Source organism: Gekko japonicus, unplaced genomic scaffold (assembly GCF_001447785.1).
Source record: "Gekko japonicus isolate JY-2015 unplaced genomic scaffold, Gekko_japonicus_V1.1 scaffold849, whole genome shotgun sequence".
Taxonomy (NCBI): Eukaryota; Metazoa; Chordata; class Lepidosauria; order Squamata; family Gekkonidae; genus Gekko; species Gekko japonicus.
The window spans coordinates 374,306-394,261 of NW_015163112.1; the positions used below are offsets into that span (position 1 = coordinate 374,306).

General features: G+C 50.3%; 1 protein-coding gene and 1 non-coding gene across 2 annotated transcripts in view; one reads left to right on the forward strand and one right to left on the reverse strand.

Moving 5' to 3' along the window:
* Window positions 1-19,956, forward strand: part of HSD3B7 (hydroxy-delta-5-steroid dehydrogenase, 3 beta- and steroid delta-isomerase 7) — a 57,586-nt gene that overhangs the window by 18,312 nt on the left and 19,318 nt on the right. Inside the window, exons 2-3 of the mRNA XM_015406826.1 lie at window positions 3,632-3,796; window positions 18,182-18,331. Of these exons, the coding sequence (XP_015262312.1) occupies window positions 3,640-3,796; window positions 18,182-18,331 (307 nt within the window). The 5' untranslated portion in view covers window positions 3,632-3,639. The remainder of the gene's footprint in view (window positions 1-3,631; window positions 3,797-18,181; window positions 18,332-19,956) is intronic.
* On the reverse strand, window positions 4,712-4,783 carry TRNAA-AGC. The gene has a single exon. It is a non-coding gene; the product is annotated as a tRNA-Ala (tRNA).

Consider the following 19,956-nt stretch of genomic DNA (forward strand, 5'->3'; position numbering starts at 1 on the left):
CACCACTTCCTGTTAAATTGAGCGCACGTCTCTCTTAACTGTGGTCTTATATCCGTGTATCTCTTTGCTTTGCGTTTAAAAAAAACGTGTAACTCCAGCTCTGCTCATTCCTATTTTATTTAATTCATTTATTGACATATGGCCCTGCCTTTCTCGCCCGTGGGGACCCAAATGGGCTTACGTCATTGACCTCTCGTCTCTTTTATCCTCACAGCAACCCTGTGAGGTAAATATGTGAGGTCTGTATGTGAGACGGGCCCAAAGTCATGCAGCAGGCTTTCACAACAGTCACTCCCTCCCTCCCCTCTGTGTGTGTGTGTGTGTATATGTATGTGTATATATATATGTATGTGTATATATGTGTGTGTGTGCCTGTTACTAGTTTTACTTCCTCACTGATGTGGCTTGCATGCTAGACAGGCATACCGATAACACCAGTCCCGTCACTCTTTAAAAAGGGTGAATATTAGGAGGATGACTGCTGGTAAAATACACCGCTGTTATTTTTAGCCTCTGAAGTATATCCAGAGGTCGTGGAATTAGGGCCTGGATTGAGCCTCAGTCCCCTGCTAAGCCTGTTGCTTTAATTTCTATAGTAAATAGCCTCTATAGTTGAATCTTTGGTCCTGTTTCTCAGGAGGCTTCAGGACTCTGCTGGTGCTGTAGCCAGTTTGGCGTCGTGGTTAAGAGTGGCAGACTCTTAATCTGGAGAACCAGGTTTGATTCCCCCCTCCTCCACATGCAGCTGCTGGTGTGACCTTGGGCCAGCCACACGTTCTTTCAGAGCTGTTCTCTCAAGGGCAGTTCTTGAGACAACTCTCTCGGCCCCACCTCCCTCCCTGTCTGTTGTGGGGAGGATAAGGGGAAAGAGATTGTAAGCCACTCTGAGACTCCAAGTGAAGGGCGGGGTATAAATCCAATCTCATCTTCGTCGTCTTCATCTTCCCCTGTACATGAGTTTTGTCTTAGAGGGTGCTTATTCATTCCAGGAGTGAGTGGTGCCATTATCGAAGTTTAAATAGATAGGGGATTAGAACCTAGCTTCCTTGATTTTCAGAGAACTTCCTGACCACAGAGATAGAAAAGGAGTGTGTTGGGTTGGTTCATTGGGTCAGTTCTAGTTTGGCCTGTGTCACATCCATGGTAGTTCTACGTGATAGGTACATTAAGAAGCAGATCAAGTAGAATCCTCATTTACCTTTGCATGACTCATAAGTCGTTTGGTTTTAAACATCTTGTAATTATTTTGATATAATGGACTGTTAAACTTTTCTTCTTTTAACATTTTAACGATTTTAAGGTTATATGTTTATTTTTAGAGCTGAAAGCTAATTTGCTTGTATTTAACGAACATGTATTATTTTGATAAATGGTCTTTGACCGCAAATAAACATCAGTCATTCATTTACTTCCTGACCACAGAGATAGAAAAGGAGGGCTTAGGGTCGATTCATTGGGTCAGTTCTAGTTTGGCCTGAGTCACATCCATGGTAGTCCTACGTGATAGGTACATTAGCAGCTATAGGTCCAAGAAAGATACATACCTCTGGTTTACTAATGGTCAGGGCTGCTCATCAGTGCCAAGGGGCCTTGATGCCATAGCTGGAATATATTCCTTATTTGTCTGGGTGTACACTGTACATTGAATTCTAAGGACTGAATTAAGAATTATGAGTCAGTTTTGTTGAGTTTTGTTTTTTGTTTTTAATAACTGCCTCTCTTTCTGGACGCAGTTGGGATCCCTGCCGGTTTCACTCCCTCCCCAGTGATCCATGGAAAGGTTCCTGCGCTCCTCATTTCCCCTACATCAGAGCAGGCCTGTGAGTCCTGCACTAAATATACGCTGGTGATTCTGAGCCTTCCGAAACAGGCAAACGTCATTCGGCGCTCCAGGGAGGGAGCGGGATCGGTAATAGCTTTGGACAGTCTCTCGGGTTAAATGTCTCAGGGACTTGACGTGCGGAGAGACGGAGAAGACTCCTATGCTTCCAGAGAGCCTGCCCCTGGGGCGTCTTCCCTGGCTGGCGTTTAGTAGAGAACTCTCAAAGTACATTTGTCATCTTAAATCCCACCTTCTAATACGATCTGTTTGAGTTGGATCTCAAGAGAAACATCGGGTTAGATCCAGTACCCACGGTTCTACTTGTGGAGCCAAATTTCCTCACCGCCTTTCTTGCTATAACAGGCTGTTTACCCAGAATTTCTCTTTTTTGGGGGGGGGGATAGCTCACTCTTAGGAACAGTGGGGGAGGGGGCTGGATCTGGACAGTGCATGTGTGTGGGGGGAAATAAGGAGAAATCTCTTGTGAACAGAAGCCTCCTGTGCGTGTGGGTTTGAATTACAAACACACTTCAATAATTTAATAGCTGTTTTTTCCCCTCAACCATCTGGGGTATGATATTACACTAGAATCTCTACTTTCTGTTTCTCCTTGTGCCAGAACTGTGACAGGTTTAATCTGAGAGACTGCCCGAGGCCGAATACGATCTGTTTCCTCGCTAGGACGCTTTCAGCTCTACCCTGTTCAGGGCCAAACTATATGCCCACGGGGACTTGCAGCTGCAAATTAGCAGGGGGGCCGGTTCAGATCGGGACAGCGGCATGTGAGGGAAGGGCTCCTGCCTTCCCTCTGCCCTGGTTTTATGAGCTGAAAGGGGTCTCCCCCAAGAGGGCAAATAACACCCTTCCTCTGATCCTGTGTTCTTTGTAAATGCTGTGATGCTTGTCCCCCGCTTAGATCCTACTACTTTTTTTTAAACTAGGAAGTAACCGCCTTTCACCGAGGATTCCTCTTCATTCTCTGATGTTGCATAGGAGAGGGAAAAGACCGCAGTGCAGCAGCAGGGAAGCAGCTGTCTTCTCGGTTTCAAAACCGAGTGAGTGAATTACTCCCAGGGCTAAATGTCTTCGCATGCAAGCGAGCCGGGCAAGCCTTTCGGTTGAGCTAAAATGATGACGTCTACGTTTTTGGCAGTCAGAAGAGGTCCCTTATCAGCTGTGTGATTTTTGTCTCTTAATAAGAATTAAACATAGAAACTCGGGGTACAGCAACAGAGTACAGTAAATACAAAATAAATTGCTGAACAAGTTCACAAGAATAAATGTACTGAAATGTGTAATTTTTGAGCTGTGTGAGCCATTCTGAACGTTGGAATACCCTTGTGGTGAATTTAAATTGTGAAGAGTTCATTGAAAACTGAAGTCTGATAAAGATCATTCTCGAAACGAACGCAGATACACTCGAGAAGTGTTCATCCTTTGTTCCTGTGATGTACACCTGTTGGCACCTGTTGAAAACCATTATGAAAAACAAGTATTAAATAACATCATGGAACTTTGAATAATTTTCAGCACATTTATTCTTGTGAACTTGTTCAGCAATTTATTTTGTATTTACTGATTTTTGTCTCTTGCCAGCCCTTCCCTTAACCCCGGGCAGAACCCGAGAATCCCGGGTGCGAGTTCCTCTCCACCCAGTTTAAGCTCCTGAGCTGGGGATTCATGCTTTGCTTTCCTGGCCAGGTTCTTTCGTTCCTGATGTCCCACCGACCGTCTTGGACTTGCTGTTCCTCGCCCGGCCCTTTCCCATCTGTCCTCACGACAGGGTTCCTTTTGTCTTCCCGCCCCCAGGACGCAACATGTCGACAACCGGAGGCAAGGTCTACCTGGTGACGGGCGGTTGTGGGTTTCTGGGGAAACGCCTGGTCCGGATGCTTCTGGAGAAGGAGCCCGACCTTGCCGAAGTGCGCGTCTTCGACTTGCACCTGGATGAAAGCATGCATCAGCTGGACAGAGGTAAGAGGTTTGCATCCAGTGTTGCACACCCGGGGATCCTTCGGCCAGCTGCGTGGGAATACCTGGCACTTGGCTGTCCTGAACGAAGGAATGTGGGACCTGCAGAAGTATCCAGGCCCTGCCAGAAGGATCCTGTGGGAAGGAAACGGAAGGGGTTGCGGTTGGGACATTGGGTCCCATCTTGTCCCCACTCTGCAGCCCTAGATGCTGATCGCTGCCAGCTGCCAGAGGATCCCCATGTGCTGCTGTTCCCTCTGCCCACATCAAGTGCTCAAGGACCATGGCGACATCATTAGTGAGATCACCCATGAGGCTGCATTGTACTGAATCAGGCCCTTAGGGAATGCTCCCTCTAAGCTGTGGAGTCTTGTGAGCAAAAATTCTTGGAGTCTTGTGAGCCAGTTTGGTGTTGTGGTTAAGTGTGCGGACTCTAATCTAGGAGAACCGGGTTTGATTCCCCACTCCTCCACTTGCACCTGCTGATGTGACCTTGGGTCAGTCACAAGCTCTGGCACAGCTGTCCTTGAAAAAGAGCAGTTTCTGTCAGAGCTCTCTCAGCCCCACCGTGGGGAGGGGAAGGGAAAGGGGTTTGTAAGCCAGTCAGAGACACCTTTGGGTAGTGAAGGGCGGGGTATAAATCCAATCTCTTCTTCTTCTACTTTGCGAGCTACTGGCATGAAAGTTGTGCGCGAGCCATTTGGCCACTGCATAAATCAGCTTGCTCTGGAGCCCTCTTTCCTGAGCGAGGACAAAAATGTGTGGGGCAGAGGCTAAAAGGCTGTGAGCTAGCTCACACTTACTCAGCTTAGGGGGAACACGGAGGTCCATCCAGTATTGGTATTGTCTGCTCTGACTGGAAGCAGCTCCCTGGGGGGTCTCAGGCAGAGGTCTTTGACACCACTGGATGCTTCTAGCTGGGGTTGCCAGGGATTGAACCTGGGACCTTCCGCATGCTGAGCAGAGGCTCTTCCACTGAGCCACAGCCCCTTTCTCCAGAGTAGACCACTGGTCCATCAAGGTGAGTATTGTCTACTCTAACTAGCACCGGCTCCCCGGGGTCTCAGGCGGAGGCCTTTGACATCACCTGATCCTTTTGTGGCTGGGGTGTCTGGAGATGGAACCTGGGAGGGACCTCCAGCATACCAAGCAGATGCTCTACTACTGATCCACAGTCCATTCCTCCTCCCCCCCACCCCCCGCATTACTCTAAAACGGGATGTAAAATAACAAAGAGCTAATATTCCTACATCCTTACAGCTAGACAGAACATGGCAGAAGAGAGCGAAGACTAACTTCTTCTTGCTCAGGACAAAGAACCATAAAATGCTAATACTTGGCACTTTGGTCTCCAATCAGAACAACAAACTAGATCTGACGTGACAGGGCTTTCTAACTCTCTAAACTGATTGGTTACAAACAAACATGTGATTTAACAAACATCATTAACCCAGTAAATACTGAAGAAGTGTTTTAACTTGTAACACCCAACACCCTCCTGCACTGTTTTCCTCACCTGAAGCACCACCCGGGAAGTGGTATTTGCTCCATTGGGAAAACCTGTCCATTTCTCTCGTAGGGCAAAGAAGTCTGCCCCTGGGTCCGTTTGGCAAATGGTCCCCTCTCCAGGTTGTTTCAGTGCTGGGGGAGGAGGACCGAGGTCTCCTCTCCCTCCATGCCCTGGTCCTGAATCATCCACCTCGTACAGGAAGCTCAGGTGGACGCAGAATTGTCTTCCAGCCAGTCAGACGCTAGTGGGCGAATGCAGGCATGGCCTATGTTCACCGTAACGTCTGCGTCAGCCCTCAAGTACGCTTGCATCTGAGATACACCCAGCCTGTGCAGTCACAGATGGTGGCTTTAAATTTCAGAAGATGTTGATGCTTCCCTAAAAGCCACATTCTTTGATCAGGGAAGTGTCTCCGTCGTGAAATGGTAAATCGCCACCCCCAGAGGCCGTGTGGCATCATTCCTTGTAGACATGCAGCAGCAGCTGATGGGGCTGGAAGGTGTAGGTGGCCGCAAATTCTGTAGCACAGCGATGGCGAACCTTTTAGAGATAGAGTGCCCAAACTGCGACCCAAAACCCACTTATTTGTCGCATGTACGATAACTCAAAGAGAAAAAAATACCCTCTTCTCTCTCCCTCCAAAAAACCCCGTGGAATATGGTGAGCAGGTGTGTCTGTCAACACAAGGAGAGGAGGGTAATTTAAGTAACTTAAGATGATCCAAACAAAGTGAGGAAAGCAATCCCAAATGCTTTCATTTACTTGAAATTATTTGGCAGAGAGAATTCGACACTGGAATGATGGTCTGGGCCTGGCTGGGGCGATGGCATGCGTGCCCACAGAGAGAGCTCTGAGTGCCACCTCTGGCACCCGTGCCATAGGTTCGCCACCACTGCTGTAGCAGATCCCTGCTGTAAATCTCAAGCAAAATAAGAGCGAAGTCCAGTGGCACCTTAAAGGACTTCCCAACCCGTTTATTCCGGGTACTCATTATGTTTGACTACGTCATGGACGCAGCCTGGCTTTTTTCGATTAATCTGAGCCACTTGGTTGAGGGGAGGACTGGGGGGTCCAGGGGGAAGCCGGCACGAGCCGCTTGCCTTGTTTTGTTTTCGCAGTCCAGCGAGGAGCCCCCGCTTCCCAAGGGAGTAGCAGGTCAAGAGTTTCCTGGCTTTCGTCAACAGCCGCCTCCCTTTCGGTTTCTCTTTGGAGCCAGAGCCGTAATGAGTGGCGCGTGTGCGTGTCTGATGGGCGTTGTGCATGTCTGATGGGTTTTCATCTGGAGGACTTGGAAGCGTGTTTTGGGAGACGGCAGCAGCATCTGCTTGTTTTGAACAGCCTGACATTTTGAAATGTCTCAAAAGGCTACTGCTGGAAAACTGGAGGCCTCCAGGGGGCCAGGAGAGAGAGATTGAGAGATTGCTCAGGAATTCAAGCTGCCTCACACACTAGGAAAGGTCCCGCTGAACTCCTGCTTTGGAGATTAACATTTCATTCCAGAGTGAACTGGAATATTGACTAGACATTGTTTGAACACAGGGACACATGGCGCTCCCTCATACTGAGTCAGAATCGAGAGCCAAAAGGTTAAGGAAACCAGAATACCAGGGTCCCCGATAGTTCTGCCTCTAAACCTGAAGCATAAAGATTACCAAATGTATGAAAATATACATGTATTTATTACATGTTCAATAAAAGCAAATATAGGCCCAAGTAATAGCCTCGCTTCAGAATAAAATCATACATTAATCCTAAAGATAAGACCATCATTGACGCTGACCAAACGCGTTCCAGCCAATTGGCCTTCCTCGGTGGGCGAACAATGGTGTTACAGAATGGCTCCAGGCATTACAATAATGCAGTCGTTTCTTAGACCAAGGTGAACTGAGGCAGAGATTTAAATCAGAGGCCTCATTTTAGATAACTTGGTGCCATGGTCAGGTACACTTCCCTTGAATAATGGTTCAATTGTGTACCTTTCTTTCCTGGTCAGAGCTTTTTTTTTAGATGCAGTCAGGAGCCAGTTGGCCTGAAACAGGCCTTTCTTTGTAAAATCTCCCTCCTCTGCCCCTTTCTGCACTCGGCAACTTTGAGTATATATATATATATATTGTTGGCTCGTGCGTCTGCTGAAGAGAGCCCCGATTCATGAAAACTTAACGCTGGAGTCAATTATGCTGGTCTACAGAGTTCCATTGGGTTCCTGTTCTGTTTGGCCGACACAGATTGAAATTGGAATTGCCTGCCAGTATGACCCAGGCGAAAATGGGGATATTTGTGTAACGTTCCTATTCTCATTCAAAGGGCTATTGCCTTAACCCTCCCCTTTGTTGTTGGGTGTGTGTGTGACTTTTCTCCCTTTGTTGCATTTACTCTGCAACAGCTGGTCCTGCACTGTGACAAAAGGTGTTTCCTTTTTCCCCCTTTAACCTTTTAAAGAAACTTCCCCGGCGATTGGTTTAAAATGGGCCCCTGCAACGTGAGAAACGCCCGGCTGAGCATTAAAAATCCACACACTGCGTCTGAGACTGGTTGAATCCCCCTTTCCGGTCAGAGATTTGGCCCTTGGAGGGCTTGGAGAGGGAGTCAGACCCTGAAGAATGCCAGGACTAGCCGTTCTGTTCGTATTGATTTTTCCAGCAAGGTATTCTCCAAAGGCATGACAAGGGACAGGGTCGTCTCCTGGAATGCCGAATGGAAGAAGCCCCTTTAAAGAGGGGGCGTCTGTGTGTGAAGTGCCGTCATGTCGCAGCCAACTCATGGTGACTCCCCTCCCCCCCATGGGACTCTCAAGGCAAGAGCTGTTCAGAGGTGGTTTTGCCATTGCTTGCCTCTGCACAGCAACCCTGGACTTCCTGGGCGGTCTCCCATCCAAGCACTAACCAGGGCTGACCCTGCTTAGCTTCCGACACCTGACGAGAGAGTGGCTACTCTGGGCCTTCCAGGTCAGGGAGAGAGGGGCTGCTGCGTCATCAGTGTCCAGAAAGGGCAGGGGGGGCTGGCCCACCTCTTCCAACTAACCGGAACCAAAGGACTTTGCCGAGACCAGGCTCAGCCCTCCCCGGCACAAATCTGGTGCAGCTTTGGCAAGCCCGGGCCTGGGAGCAGCACCAGCCTGCCGAGAGCTTCCCCCACCCCCCAAGGAAGTAAGCCAGCAGGTGGGAGTCCACTGAGCCTGTGTGGATCCGGGGACAAGCTTTGGAAGGCTGGGAGCAGCCCAGTGACTGTATTGTTGGCTGTTCCCAGTCTGAAGCGACTGCGGCAAGGCAGATGCATCTCTGTCAGTCTGCAGAAGGTCAAGGGGCTGTGGGTTAGTCGGAGAGCATCTGCTCAGCATGCAGAAGGTCCCAGGTTCGATTTCCAGCCTCCCCAGTTGAAAGGACCAGACGGGAAGCGATGTGAAAGACCTCCACCAGAAACCCCGGAGAGCCTCAGGACTCCTTGAATAGACAGTACTGACTTCGGTGGACCGATGATCTGATTCGCCATCAGGCAGCTTCCTCTGCGTGTGGGTAAGCTTCTCACGCAGCCAAGATGCAGATTGGGGCCGCGTGGGAAGAAGGGAGGGGATTTCGGCCTTCAACCTCAGCTCAGTTTTGCAAGTCAAAACTGGTCTGTCTGCGGCCATTGCTGTGCGAAAGGAAAGAGGACAGGCTTTTCAAGGGCATGTATTTTTTCTTCTTCTTCCTGTTTTTAAACAGTAACTGCACAGGCAGCCTGACCTTGACTAGGAAAGCTGAGCAAGATTTAAACGTCCCTCTCTTCTTCTAGCCGTGGCCGTGATGTGGATCTGAGGCTGCCCACGCCTGCGTGTTTTGTTTCTTACACGCCCGGAGGTCTGAGCTCTTTGTCACGTCTGCTTTTCCCTGAGACGGACTGGCCTCACATGTTCTCTCCTCAGTGTGGTAGCAGCTGAGCAGTGGAAGCCTTTCAGTTGGGTGCCGTAGGGGAGAGGCGGTGGAGTGTCACAAACGCAGCAGTTTCCCCGCAGCTCAGCCCTCCAAGCGGGGAGTTTAAAATGGCCGCAGGCACCTTTGGAAGCTGTCCCCCTTCCATTGTGAACCTGTCTGGAAGGTCCGTGGATCACCGCAGAGGGAATGCATGACTGCATTGGGCGGAGGAGTTGGCCCCGAGAACCGACTCCGTTGCGCCGCATTCCCTGCCTTGTGCCTGCCCTTCGCTGCCGAAATATCTCTGGGTTGCCTCAGTGTGACTAGCGTAGATGGCAGCAAGAGGCTCTTTTCAGTCAGGGAAAATGGGGGGGGGGCTTTAGGGGAAAAAAACTGAGGAGAACTGAGGGTGCTGGCTTGAAGGATCGCTACAGTGGAGGAGGCATCTCCGCTCCTCTTGTGGCCAAGGTTCTGTCCTCCATTTTGGCTCCAGTCCTGGATGAACGAGCCTTTGAATGTGAAAAGACGAGAGAGAGAACCGACTCCGTTGCGCCGCATTGCCTGCCTTGTGCCTGGCCGTGTCAGACGGGTCCTTCGCTGCCAAAATATCTCTGGGTTGCCTAAGTGTGACTAGCGTAGATGGTAGCAAGAGGCTCTTTTCAGTCAGGGAAAATGGGGGGGGGGGTTAGGGGAAAAAACTGAGGAGAACTCCTGAGGGTGCTGGCTTGAAGGATCGCTACAGCGGAGGAGGCATCTCCGCTCCTCTTGTGGCCAAGGTTCTGTCCTCCATTTTGGCTCCAGTCCTGGATGAACAAGCCTTTGAATGTGAAAAGACAAGGGAGAAAGCGCTTTGTCACGGAGATGAACTTCCACAGCTTGCACCACCGATGCCACGTTTGGCACCCTCTGCCCTGGAACTGACCCCCCAAAAAGGCTAATGTGACTCTAGAAAGAGAGTGGTGAAACTTTGACTGCTCTGCGGCTGTGGCACAGAGTTTCTAAGGGAAGACTGTGTGCGTGTCTTGAAATTCCTCACAAACACAGAGCAGTCTGCATGTTGGTAAATAAACCGTTGCCTGGCTGGCTCACGCCAAGCACAAAGGTAGTGAAACCCGGCCGCCCACAGAGAAAGCACGAGTTTCTACAGAGCCGGGGAACACCCCGTGTGTGTGTAGGAAAATATAGTGTACGATAACTCAAAGAGAGAAAAATACCCTCTTCTCTCTCCCTCTCAAAAACCCCCCTGGAATATGGTGAGCAGGTATGTCAGTCAACACAAGGAGAGGAGGGTAATTTAAGTCCTGGAGGTAGAAACCGGAGGTGTGAGAGAGAGGGGATGTCTGAACAGCTTATCTAACCCCCCCCATACATCTTATTCTTATGTTTATTAGCTTCCATGACCAAAGGTCTTAAGCTCAATGATCAAACATGGATATCCCCCCATACATCTGTAAATCTCCACAGGTTCACTCATGTTGAATATTGGCAAGATGCCAGTTGTCATCACAGGTGTGTCTTCTTTGGACATAAGTTACACATCTTGCAAGAGTTTCTGGGGGCGACAACAGATTGTGACACCCAGAAGCAGGTTGGCAGAACGTTAAAGTGATTTAGAGAGTGTCAGGCCAAGATGTAGGAGGCCCAAGTGCAGTTCTGCCCTGTAAGCTCAGTGGGTGACCTTGGACGCCTCTCTCTGCCTAACCTACCTCAGAGGGGGGTGGCTGTGAATATAAATGGTGTGAAGGGGGGGAGAGATAATGGGGATGTTATCTATTCCTGCCAACCTAGCAGTTCGAAAGCAAGAAATTGCAAGTAGATAAATAGGTACCACTTAGGTGGGAAGGGAACAGCGTTCCGTGCGCCTTGGTGTTTAGTCATGCCGGCCACATGACCACGGAAACGTCTTCGGACAGCGCTGGCTCTTCGGCTTTGAAACAGAGATGAGCACCGCAACCCTAGAGTCGGACTCGACTGGCTCTCGAGCAAGGGAGACCTTTACCTTTACCTTTATCTGTGTTGGGTCTCTGTTAGGAAGGAAAGAAAGGGTATATTTCCCGAAACAGATGTTGCAGCCCCCCTTGTGGGTTGGCTCTCTCTCTCTGGGGGCCTCCTTCGCAAGCTCTAGTGGCCCTCCGCGTACCCAGGCTGTTCCTCTGTTCCTGGAAGAAGCAAGTTCATTACGGGGGTATGGGAGCAGGCAGAGGAGTTAGCTCAGCCAACCGCAAAGCCTCTGTGGGGGAGACATGCAAATGTCTGATGACATTCTGACCACTAGACCGCTCAGGCTGTCTGTGTCAAGCCGAGTGTCAGCACAGCCGGGGCCTGTAAACCCCCCCCCCCAGAGAACGGTTTGAAGGCCGCTTCCCCTCCACTCCTGGGCGGGGACACCTCTCAGCCTGGTCACTGCCAGGACAGGGGAAGGCCAAGCACCCCTTTGAAGCTGCTTGGACATTTCCCACAAGAAGAATGGGTGCCCGGTGTGACCAGTCAGTAATTATAAATCTCTGATTTTAAAAAAGCCGGATGACAAGGTGCCAGGAGATGCTTGGGAAGGAAAGAGAGCCCACTTCGCACCCAGCCGTTTGACATCCCAAAGCGTCAGGTTTCCACTGATTTAAACACCCGTTTCCATCTTTGTGTCCCCTCCTGACAACTTGCCTAGCAAGGAAGAGGGGGGAGGGCAGCCTGGCAAGGCCTTTGGAGGGGAGGGGAGAGGCCAGGCCGCAGGTCCCGGCAAAGGCCGGAAGGGCAGCTGACGTAACCGGGGCTCCTTCCCAGCAGGTGTTTCACCCCAGATTCCGTCACTGCAGGATTTCCAGAGAAGGTGACGCAGGGTTTCCTGTGTGGGCAGCATGCATGTGAAAGAGAACATGATGACTGAATTCCTTCTTTGGCTTTTTTTTGGGGGGGGGGGATTTCCTCTGTCACAAGCAAGAACGCTGGCCCTCCTGGCTTTCCATGCCTCGAGAGATCTTTAAAAGTCTACCGAGCCCAGCGTTCAGTCTCTTACAGTGGCCAGCCAGAAGGACTCAAACCAAGCCAATAGAACCATAGAGTTGGAAGGGTCATTTGGTCCAACCCCCTGCACAATGCACAAAAGTCACAAATACCTCCCCCCCACACACACCCCAGTGACCCCCTGTTCCACACCCAGAAGATGACAAAAAAGCCTCCAGGATCTCCAGCCAAACTGGCCTGGAGAAAAATTGCTTCCTGACCCCAGAGTGGCGATCAGCATTTCCCTGGGCGTGTAAAAAAGGGCCACAAGAACTAAGCACTGAAGCAACCAGGAACCGGCTAGCTGCCTCTCTGTAGTATCTGGTGATCGAAGCTATCCTCCTCCTGAGAGCCAGTTTGGTGTAGTGGTTACGTGTGCGGATTCTAATCTTGGGAGAACCGGGTTTGATCCCCCACTCCTCCACATGCAGCTGCTGGTGTGACCTTGGGTCAGTCGCAAGCTTGGGCACAGCTGTCCTTGAAAAAGAGCCCCACCCACCTCACAGGGTGTCTGTTGTGGGGAGGGGAGGGGAAAGGAGTTTGTGAGCCGCTCTGAGACTCCGAGTGAAGGGCGGAGGATAAATCCAATCTCTTCTTCTTCTTCTGAGCGTGGTGGCTATTCTGTCTGTTCTCTGTGGCTGGGCTTATCCTCCCATGGACTTGTAAAATGCTTTCCAAACTCACCCTTGCTTGTGGGCCTTTGTGGTGTTTTATGACCCTGAATACCAGTAATCTTGTGTGTTGGGTCAAGGATGCCCTCGGGGCAGGATGTGTTTACTCTGTACAATTAGTTTTCTGTGGACCGTTATTTCCACTGATGGAGAAGTTTCACTCTGTCCCTTTGTTCTTTCTTCTATTCTTGGCACCATTCCTAAGCGAATTACTTGGTAGCAGCAGAGGTGAAGAGGCTGAGGAGCGAGGGCAGGCGCCCTGAATGGCCATCCCAAAAGCTGTACTCTGGGGACGGGGAAAGGGGAGAAAATACCCTGTGCATCCGATGGGCTAACTTGTGAGCAGCCTGGCATCCCTGGAAACGGGAAAGTTAGTGATAAAAGAAGCAATAAATAACTATTGGGAAGAAATATGTGAAGTGCAATTTTTTGTGTTTCCACCAGGCCTCTCTGCACCGGGAGCTCACACTTACGGTTTAAGGCCAGAGTTCTCTGGGTACCTTCCAACCTGGTGGTTCTGTGACTTTTCTGAGGCTGTTGTAAAAAATGTGGGGTTCACAGGTAAAGAAAAAAAAGGTAAAAGTTCCCTTGCTCGAAAGCCAGTCGAGTCCGACTCTAGGGTTGCGGTGCTCATCTCCGTTTCAAAGCCGAAGAGCCAGCGCTGCCCGAAGACGTTTCCGTGGTCATGTGGCCGGCATGACTAAACACCAAGACACACGGAACGCTGTTACCTTCCCACCGAAGTGGTCCCTATTTATCTACTTGCAATTTCTTGCTTTCGAACTGCTAGGTTGGCAGGAGCTGGAACTAGAGACGGGAGCTCACTCCATCATGCGGCACACTCAGGTCTCGAACTGCCGAACTACCGACCTTCCACAGCCTGCAGTTCAGTGTCTTAACCACTTGAGCCACCGCAGCTCAAGTGAACTGTGGGGTTCACAGGTACCCTCCACCAAATTCCACCCCCCCCCCATCCACATACAATCCTCCTGGCTTGAATGGGAGTGCTTTCTAAAAATTCTGCAGAACGTGAACACTTACAGTGAATTGCTGAGTGTAAAGAAGTCCTGCTGATGCAGCCATCTTTTCCTGCTGTCTTAAAGGGGCAGGGTTTCTAGGTAAGCCTTTGCCGTTATCTGAAATGTCTCAAAGGAAGTGAGACACCATCTGTGTAAGAACGGAGGAAATTCTTCTGAACAAACACCAGCTACGGGGGTTTAGGAATGTGCAATGACGGGGGCTTGGGTGACTAAATATTGATCTTCTAGAGCCCTTCGGTGTTCTAATGTGCACTATCGACTAAAGCTGTGGCACAAGCTGGCTTCCCTGTTCACTTCAGTGGGAGGGGCCGTGGCTCAGTGGTCAGTGTCTGCCGGGCATGCGAAAGGAATGCCATGTACAGTTCTGGTCACCATGAGGAATTTCAGACAGGCGATATATTCCGGAAGAGGAACGGTTCCCAAACGGTTTCTGGTCTGTCATTTCAGGCAGAACCGTTTGAGATCCGGTTCCCTTCCGGAATATATTTGTCATTTCATACACAATCGCTTCTGTCCCGTTTAGGAAACGTTTGGCCTTGTACTGAATCAGACTGTTGGTCCAGCAAGGTCAGTCTCGTCCACTCAGGCGGGCTGTGGCTCTCCAGGGTCTCGGGCAGAGGCCTTTCACATCACCTGGTCCTTACTGGCGATGCCAGGGATTGAACCTGGGAACTTCTGCATGCCAAGCAGGTGCTCTGCCCCTGAGCTCTGCATGAGACCCTGGTGAGCAGAGCCAGTCAGAGGAGAAGAGACTCACTAACACGAATCCACTTCGATATAAGGCAGCTTCTCGCATTCAAAAGAACCCATATAAAAAAAGGGGTGAGAGCTAGCTAGCATGGTGTAGATGTCCAGAGTGGCGGACTCTAATCGGGGAGAAGCGGGTTTGATCCCCCACGCCTCCACATGCAGCTGCTGGTGTGACCTTGGGTCAGTCACAAGTTCTCTCGAGTGGTTCTCTCAGAGCTCCCTCAGCCCCACCTACCTCACCGGGTGTCTGTTGTGGGGGGGAGAAGGGAAGGAGATTGTAAGCCGCTCTGAGACTCCTTTGGGTAGTGAAGGGTGGGGTGTATGGCCAACTCTTCCTCCTCCTCCTCCTCTGAGGTGCAGCCTAGCCAGGGGCAAGGGAGGGGTACAGGGCCTTTTTTCCACCTGTGTTCTCCCCTAGAGAAAGGGCTGGCTATCCAGAGGTGACTTACCTGAGGTGGATCGGCAGCATCCTGGACAAGTTCTGCTTTTATCAGCGGGGGGGGGGGTGGAATTGAGCTGCAAGTATTTTCATGGTGTCCATTTCAGACTTTCCCCCCTTTCCAGAGCGGTGTCTGCACGCTTGCAGTAAAAGCCAGTAGTGAAGGAGTCCAACTGGCTAATATTCATGTCAGTCAAGACCAGTGTTCCCTCTAAGCTGAGTTAGTGTGAGCTAGCTCACAGTTTTTTAGCCTCCGGCTCACCTCAGGAAGGAGGGCTCCAGAGCAAACTGAATTATGCGGCACCCAAATCGCTCGCTCACAACCTTAATGCCAGTAGCTCACGAAGTAGAATTTTTGCTCACAAGACTCCACGTCTTAGAGGGAGCCTTGGTCAAGACACCTGTCTTCTACCTTCCCCCTCCCCAAATCCGGGGAGCAGTTTTGCAGCTGTTTTGAAACGGTTTAAAATGGTTCCTTTTAAAAAACAACAAGGGGGAAGATAAGCCTACGTGCGTCGGTTTTTACTGAAAAAATAAAGCCAGAGGCTCCTGAGGTAAAGAAGGAAGGAGCAAGACCAGAGGCTAATCCTTTTGTCTGCCGTACGAGTGGTAGAGCTTGGATGGGAACCACCCCAGGTGAATCACCCAGAGCGTGTCCATGGCGGAAGGTTCCCAAAACAGCAGTGACGCGATCTGTCTCCATTGAAAATACCACAAAGCGAGGGAAGACATTTCAGAGAGAGCCCCAGCACTGTTCATCAGGGTGGCTGCCAACCTCCAGGTTGAACCTGGAGCTCTCCTAGAATTACAGCTGATCTTCAGGCTGCACCGATCGGTTCTCCCGGAGGCAGCGTCAGGTTCGGAAGGTGGGCTCTGCAACATCCCGTGCTGGGTCCCCTCCCCTTGGTCTCTGCCCCCCCCGGCAGACACTGCCCCCAATTCTCCAGGGATCTCCCTACCCGGAGTTGACAGCCCTTGGCTGGGTGTTCAGTGTGAAAAGGAGAGGAGGGGGAAGTAGTGGAAGGGCAAAATGGGGATGCAAGAATCTCGCCTGGAAGTGAGACACAGGGCCGAGAAGCAGCCGCCCTTGAACTAGGCACTCTCCCTTTGGGAATTTAGTAGCCAGCAGTTAATTGGATGTCTTCCCAGCACTAACTGGAGCACAAAGGTCCCTTGTTAAAGCAGAACGCAGGATAAAAATGTGGTAGTCCTCATATCAGCACAGCTGGAGATGAACTTTAGGTAACGCACTGGGTGAAAAATCAACAGGAGCCCAAATGGGTCATATCCCTAGTGGTTGCACCAACCACCCTCACCTCCGTGGTGTTTGGCTTTGTTTCTCTACCTCAGTAGCCTTCCTTGTCTTGTGAAACCTGTTGTTTCACCCAACCACTCTCTAGATGTTAAACTTTTAACGCAGGCTCCAGTGGGCCTAGTATCTGAATGGGTGAACCTGACTGGCAAGGGTTGGCCTTTCTAGGCATTTGGAGAGGGATAGAGTGTGTATGAGGAACTGCGGTGGCTCAAGTGGTTAAGACGCTGAACTGCAGGCTGTGGTCGGTAGTTCAGCCGTTCGAGACCCGAGTGAGCTCCCGTCTCTAGTTCCAGTTCCTGCGAACCTAGCAGTTGGAAAGCAAGAAATTGCAAGTAGATAAATAGGTACCACTTTGGTGGGAAGGTGACAGCGTTCCGTGCGCCTTGGTGTTTAGCCATGCCTGCCACATGACCACGGAAACGTCTTCAGACAGCGCTGGCTCTTCGGCTTGGAAACAGAGATGAGCACTGCAACCCCAGAGTCGGACTCGACTGGCTTTCGAGCAAGGGAACCTTTACCTTTACCTTAGAGTGTGTATGAGAGGGGGAGGGAAGGAGGGAGAAGTCTAGGGGCACCTTTAAGACCAACAAAGTTTTATTCAAAGTAGGAGCCTTTGTGTGCATGCACACTTCCTTAGACAGACAGACTACGGTGGCAAGTATTCTGTTTCCCCCTCCTATCCCTGAGGCTGTCTATAGGGAAGCAGTTCTTGGTTTTATAATTTCATGGGGAACCACTTATGTGGGTAAGAAGGGGACTGCTATTTCTAGAAGGAATGTATTGGTTACATAAGAAGGTAGCTGTACTTGGCTTTCCTTCCTTCCCTAAAGAATGCAGTCAGTTCAGATTCTCCCTGCTCAACTATTGTAAACAGGATTGCTCAGATCTGCCGGAATGATGCAGGGCGTCGAGGGAAGTATCTGTTGCACCACAAGGGAGGTGCAGAAAATCTTTGTTTTGCAGGAAGCGGGCTGCGACCACACGCGCCAAACGATGCACTTCCAATCCACTTTCAGTGCACTTTCTGACTGGATTTTCCCGTGTGAACTGGCAAAACCCAGTTGGAAAGTGCGCTGAAAGAGGATTGGAAGTGCATTATTTTAGTGTGTGTGGTTGCAGCCTGTAGATTCAGACGGGTGAGAAAATTCGAGGTGGAAGCAGGCAGGGAGGCCAACCGGAGGAGTGCCTCGGCTTGGGTGGCCCAGGCGAGCCCGATCTCGTCGGATCTTGTAAGCTAAGCAGGGTCGGCCGTGGCCAGTCCTTGGACGGGAGACTACCCAGGAAGTCCAGGGTCACCACACAGAAGCAGAGAGTGGCCAAACACCTCTCTTGCTTTGAGAACCCTACGGGGCTGCCATAAGTCAGCTGCGACCTGGCAATACCTTGCACTGCCACCACTGCCACCACTCACGCACAGTGTTCCCATGGTCCTTGGTGCCCTCCAAGCTCTGCCCATACGCAAGCAAGCAAGCCATGGAATGCAAAGATCTTGCAAAGCTCTTTGAAACCGTAAGATCTGTCCCTCTGCCTACTGTGAAGGGTTTAGGGCTGGAAGCAATCCTGATTTGCACCACCTTGTGTTTCTTCCGGCGAGGTGGAATGGGACTAGGAACTGGAGGAAGGTCGAGCGGTCTGTTGTCGGTGTGAATAAGGCGACACGCCCAACTGTGCTGGCCCACGGAGGGCGGGACTATGCTGGTCTTCCTCCCAGCTTGAAGGTTACACTCCTCCCCCGGATATGGAGTCCCACCTTCTTTTTCTAAACTTTCCTCGCAGGTAAGGTGGTCCTGATCAAGGGGAACATCGGCAACCTGCAGGAAGTGGAGGCCGCGGTGAGAGGAGCCCACGTGGTCATCCACGCGGCCAGCCTGGTGGATGTTTGGGGCCGGTTCCCGCCCTCAAAGATCGGAGAGGTCAACGTACACGGTAAGCACTGCGAGGGTCCCAAGGTGTCAGACTCCCATCGCATCAACAAAGCACACACTTGTAGAAGAGGTTTTACTTTTATTTGAAGTAATAGGTGCATAACAGGATCACTGTTCAGAATGAGCCATAATCATGGATCCTAAGTATGTATTGGCCTATTTCTAGGGCTTGCTTGACTGAGATAATGGTAGTGCTTTAACATGGTGCTCTGGAATCTGGTTGTGGGGAGAGGAAGGGAAGGGATTGTAAGCCGCTCTGAGACTCCTTTGGGTAGTGAAGGGCAGGGTATAAATCCAATCTCCTCTCCTCCTCCTCCTCCTCCTCTTCTTCAAACTTGAGAGCCAGTTTGGTGTAGTGGTTAAGTGCGCGGACTCTAATCTGGGAGAACCGGGTTTGATTCCCCACTCCTCCACTTGCACCTGCTGGATGACCTTGGGCAAGCCATAGTTCTGGCACAGCTGTTCTTGAAAAAAGAGCAGTTTCTGTAAAGAGCTCTCTCGGCCCCACCTACCTCACAGGGTGTCTGTTGTGGGGAGGGGAAGGGAAAGGAGTTTGTAAGCCGCTCTGAGACTCCTCTGGGTAGTGAAGGGCAGGGTATAAATAAAAGAAGAAATTCTTCTTTCTTTCGAGTGTTCCAAAATGGCATATTTTCTAGAAGAAGAAAAAATTACGTCTGCTCTTGCCAGGCTAAGTCATTGGCTGGTCAGTTTATTTTGTGGAAAATTAAATGAAAACAAGTTTGCAGGGCTGGGGAAATAGGAGCTGCTGATCGAGGTAATTGGGAGGGGAAAATCTGACAGTCAGGAAGCCGGAGCTTGGAAAAGGGCAAGGAAGAGGAAGCCAGCTGGGTTGCTTTGCCTGCCAACTACTGAACGAACACCTTCCAAGAGTGGTAATCCTTTCCAAGAAGTAGATCCAGCACTTAATGATTAAAAGCAGCGCTTTGTGTCTGTAGCTCTAGATTCGTGTTCAGTAGCGCCTTCGAGACGCACAAGGTTTTTTGGGCTACGAACGTTCGAGAGTCAGATACCTGCAGGAATGGAGATCCCGGAGTCCTAAAAAGGTGTCGGGATTCAAAAATACAATGCATCTTTTCTTTGCAACACCCGTCTCATCTTCCGACTGGGATAGAAGGACTCGGGGCCCTCCATTTGTTGGGTTTTAAAAATTGGTTTTTAGCAGAGATAAAATAGCTTAGAAGTGCCAGAGTAAAATAATTCAGACTTCAGAGTCAGTGTGTGTTTAAAATAGAAAGTTTTTACTACATCCTAGCATAGGGAAGGGTAACTGGGATGAAAATAACAACGGAGCTAAATTCTTTACACTACAAAGACAAGACTAGAAGAGAGATAATGGCTGCTCTTCTTTCTGCTTCAGAACTCCAAACAAAGACGGGAAGAGAAGCCATAAAATGCTAAAACACTTTGACACGATCACTCCAATCAAACTCCTAGCAGGGAGAAGATTCCCCAGGCTTCTACTCCTAAAACAGCATTGGCTACATGAAACACATGTGACTTCCTGTGAGCAACACAAACAAACATTTAACCCCAGATACACTGAGTGTAATTTTAACTTGTAATACCCAACACCGTTCCTGCCTGGATCTGACAAAGGAAGCTTTG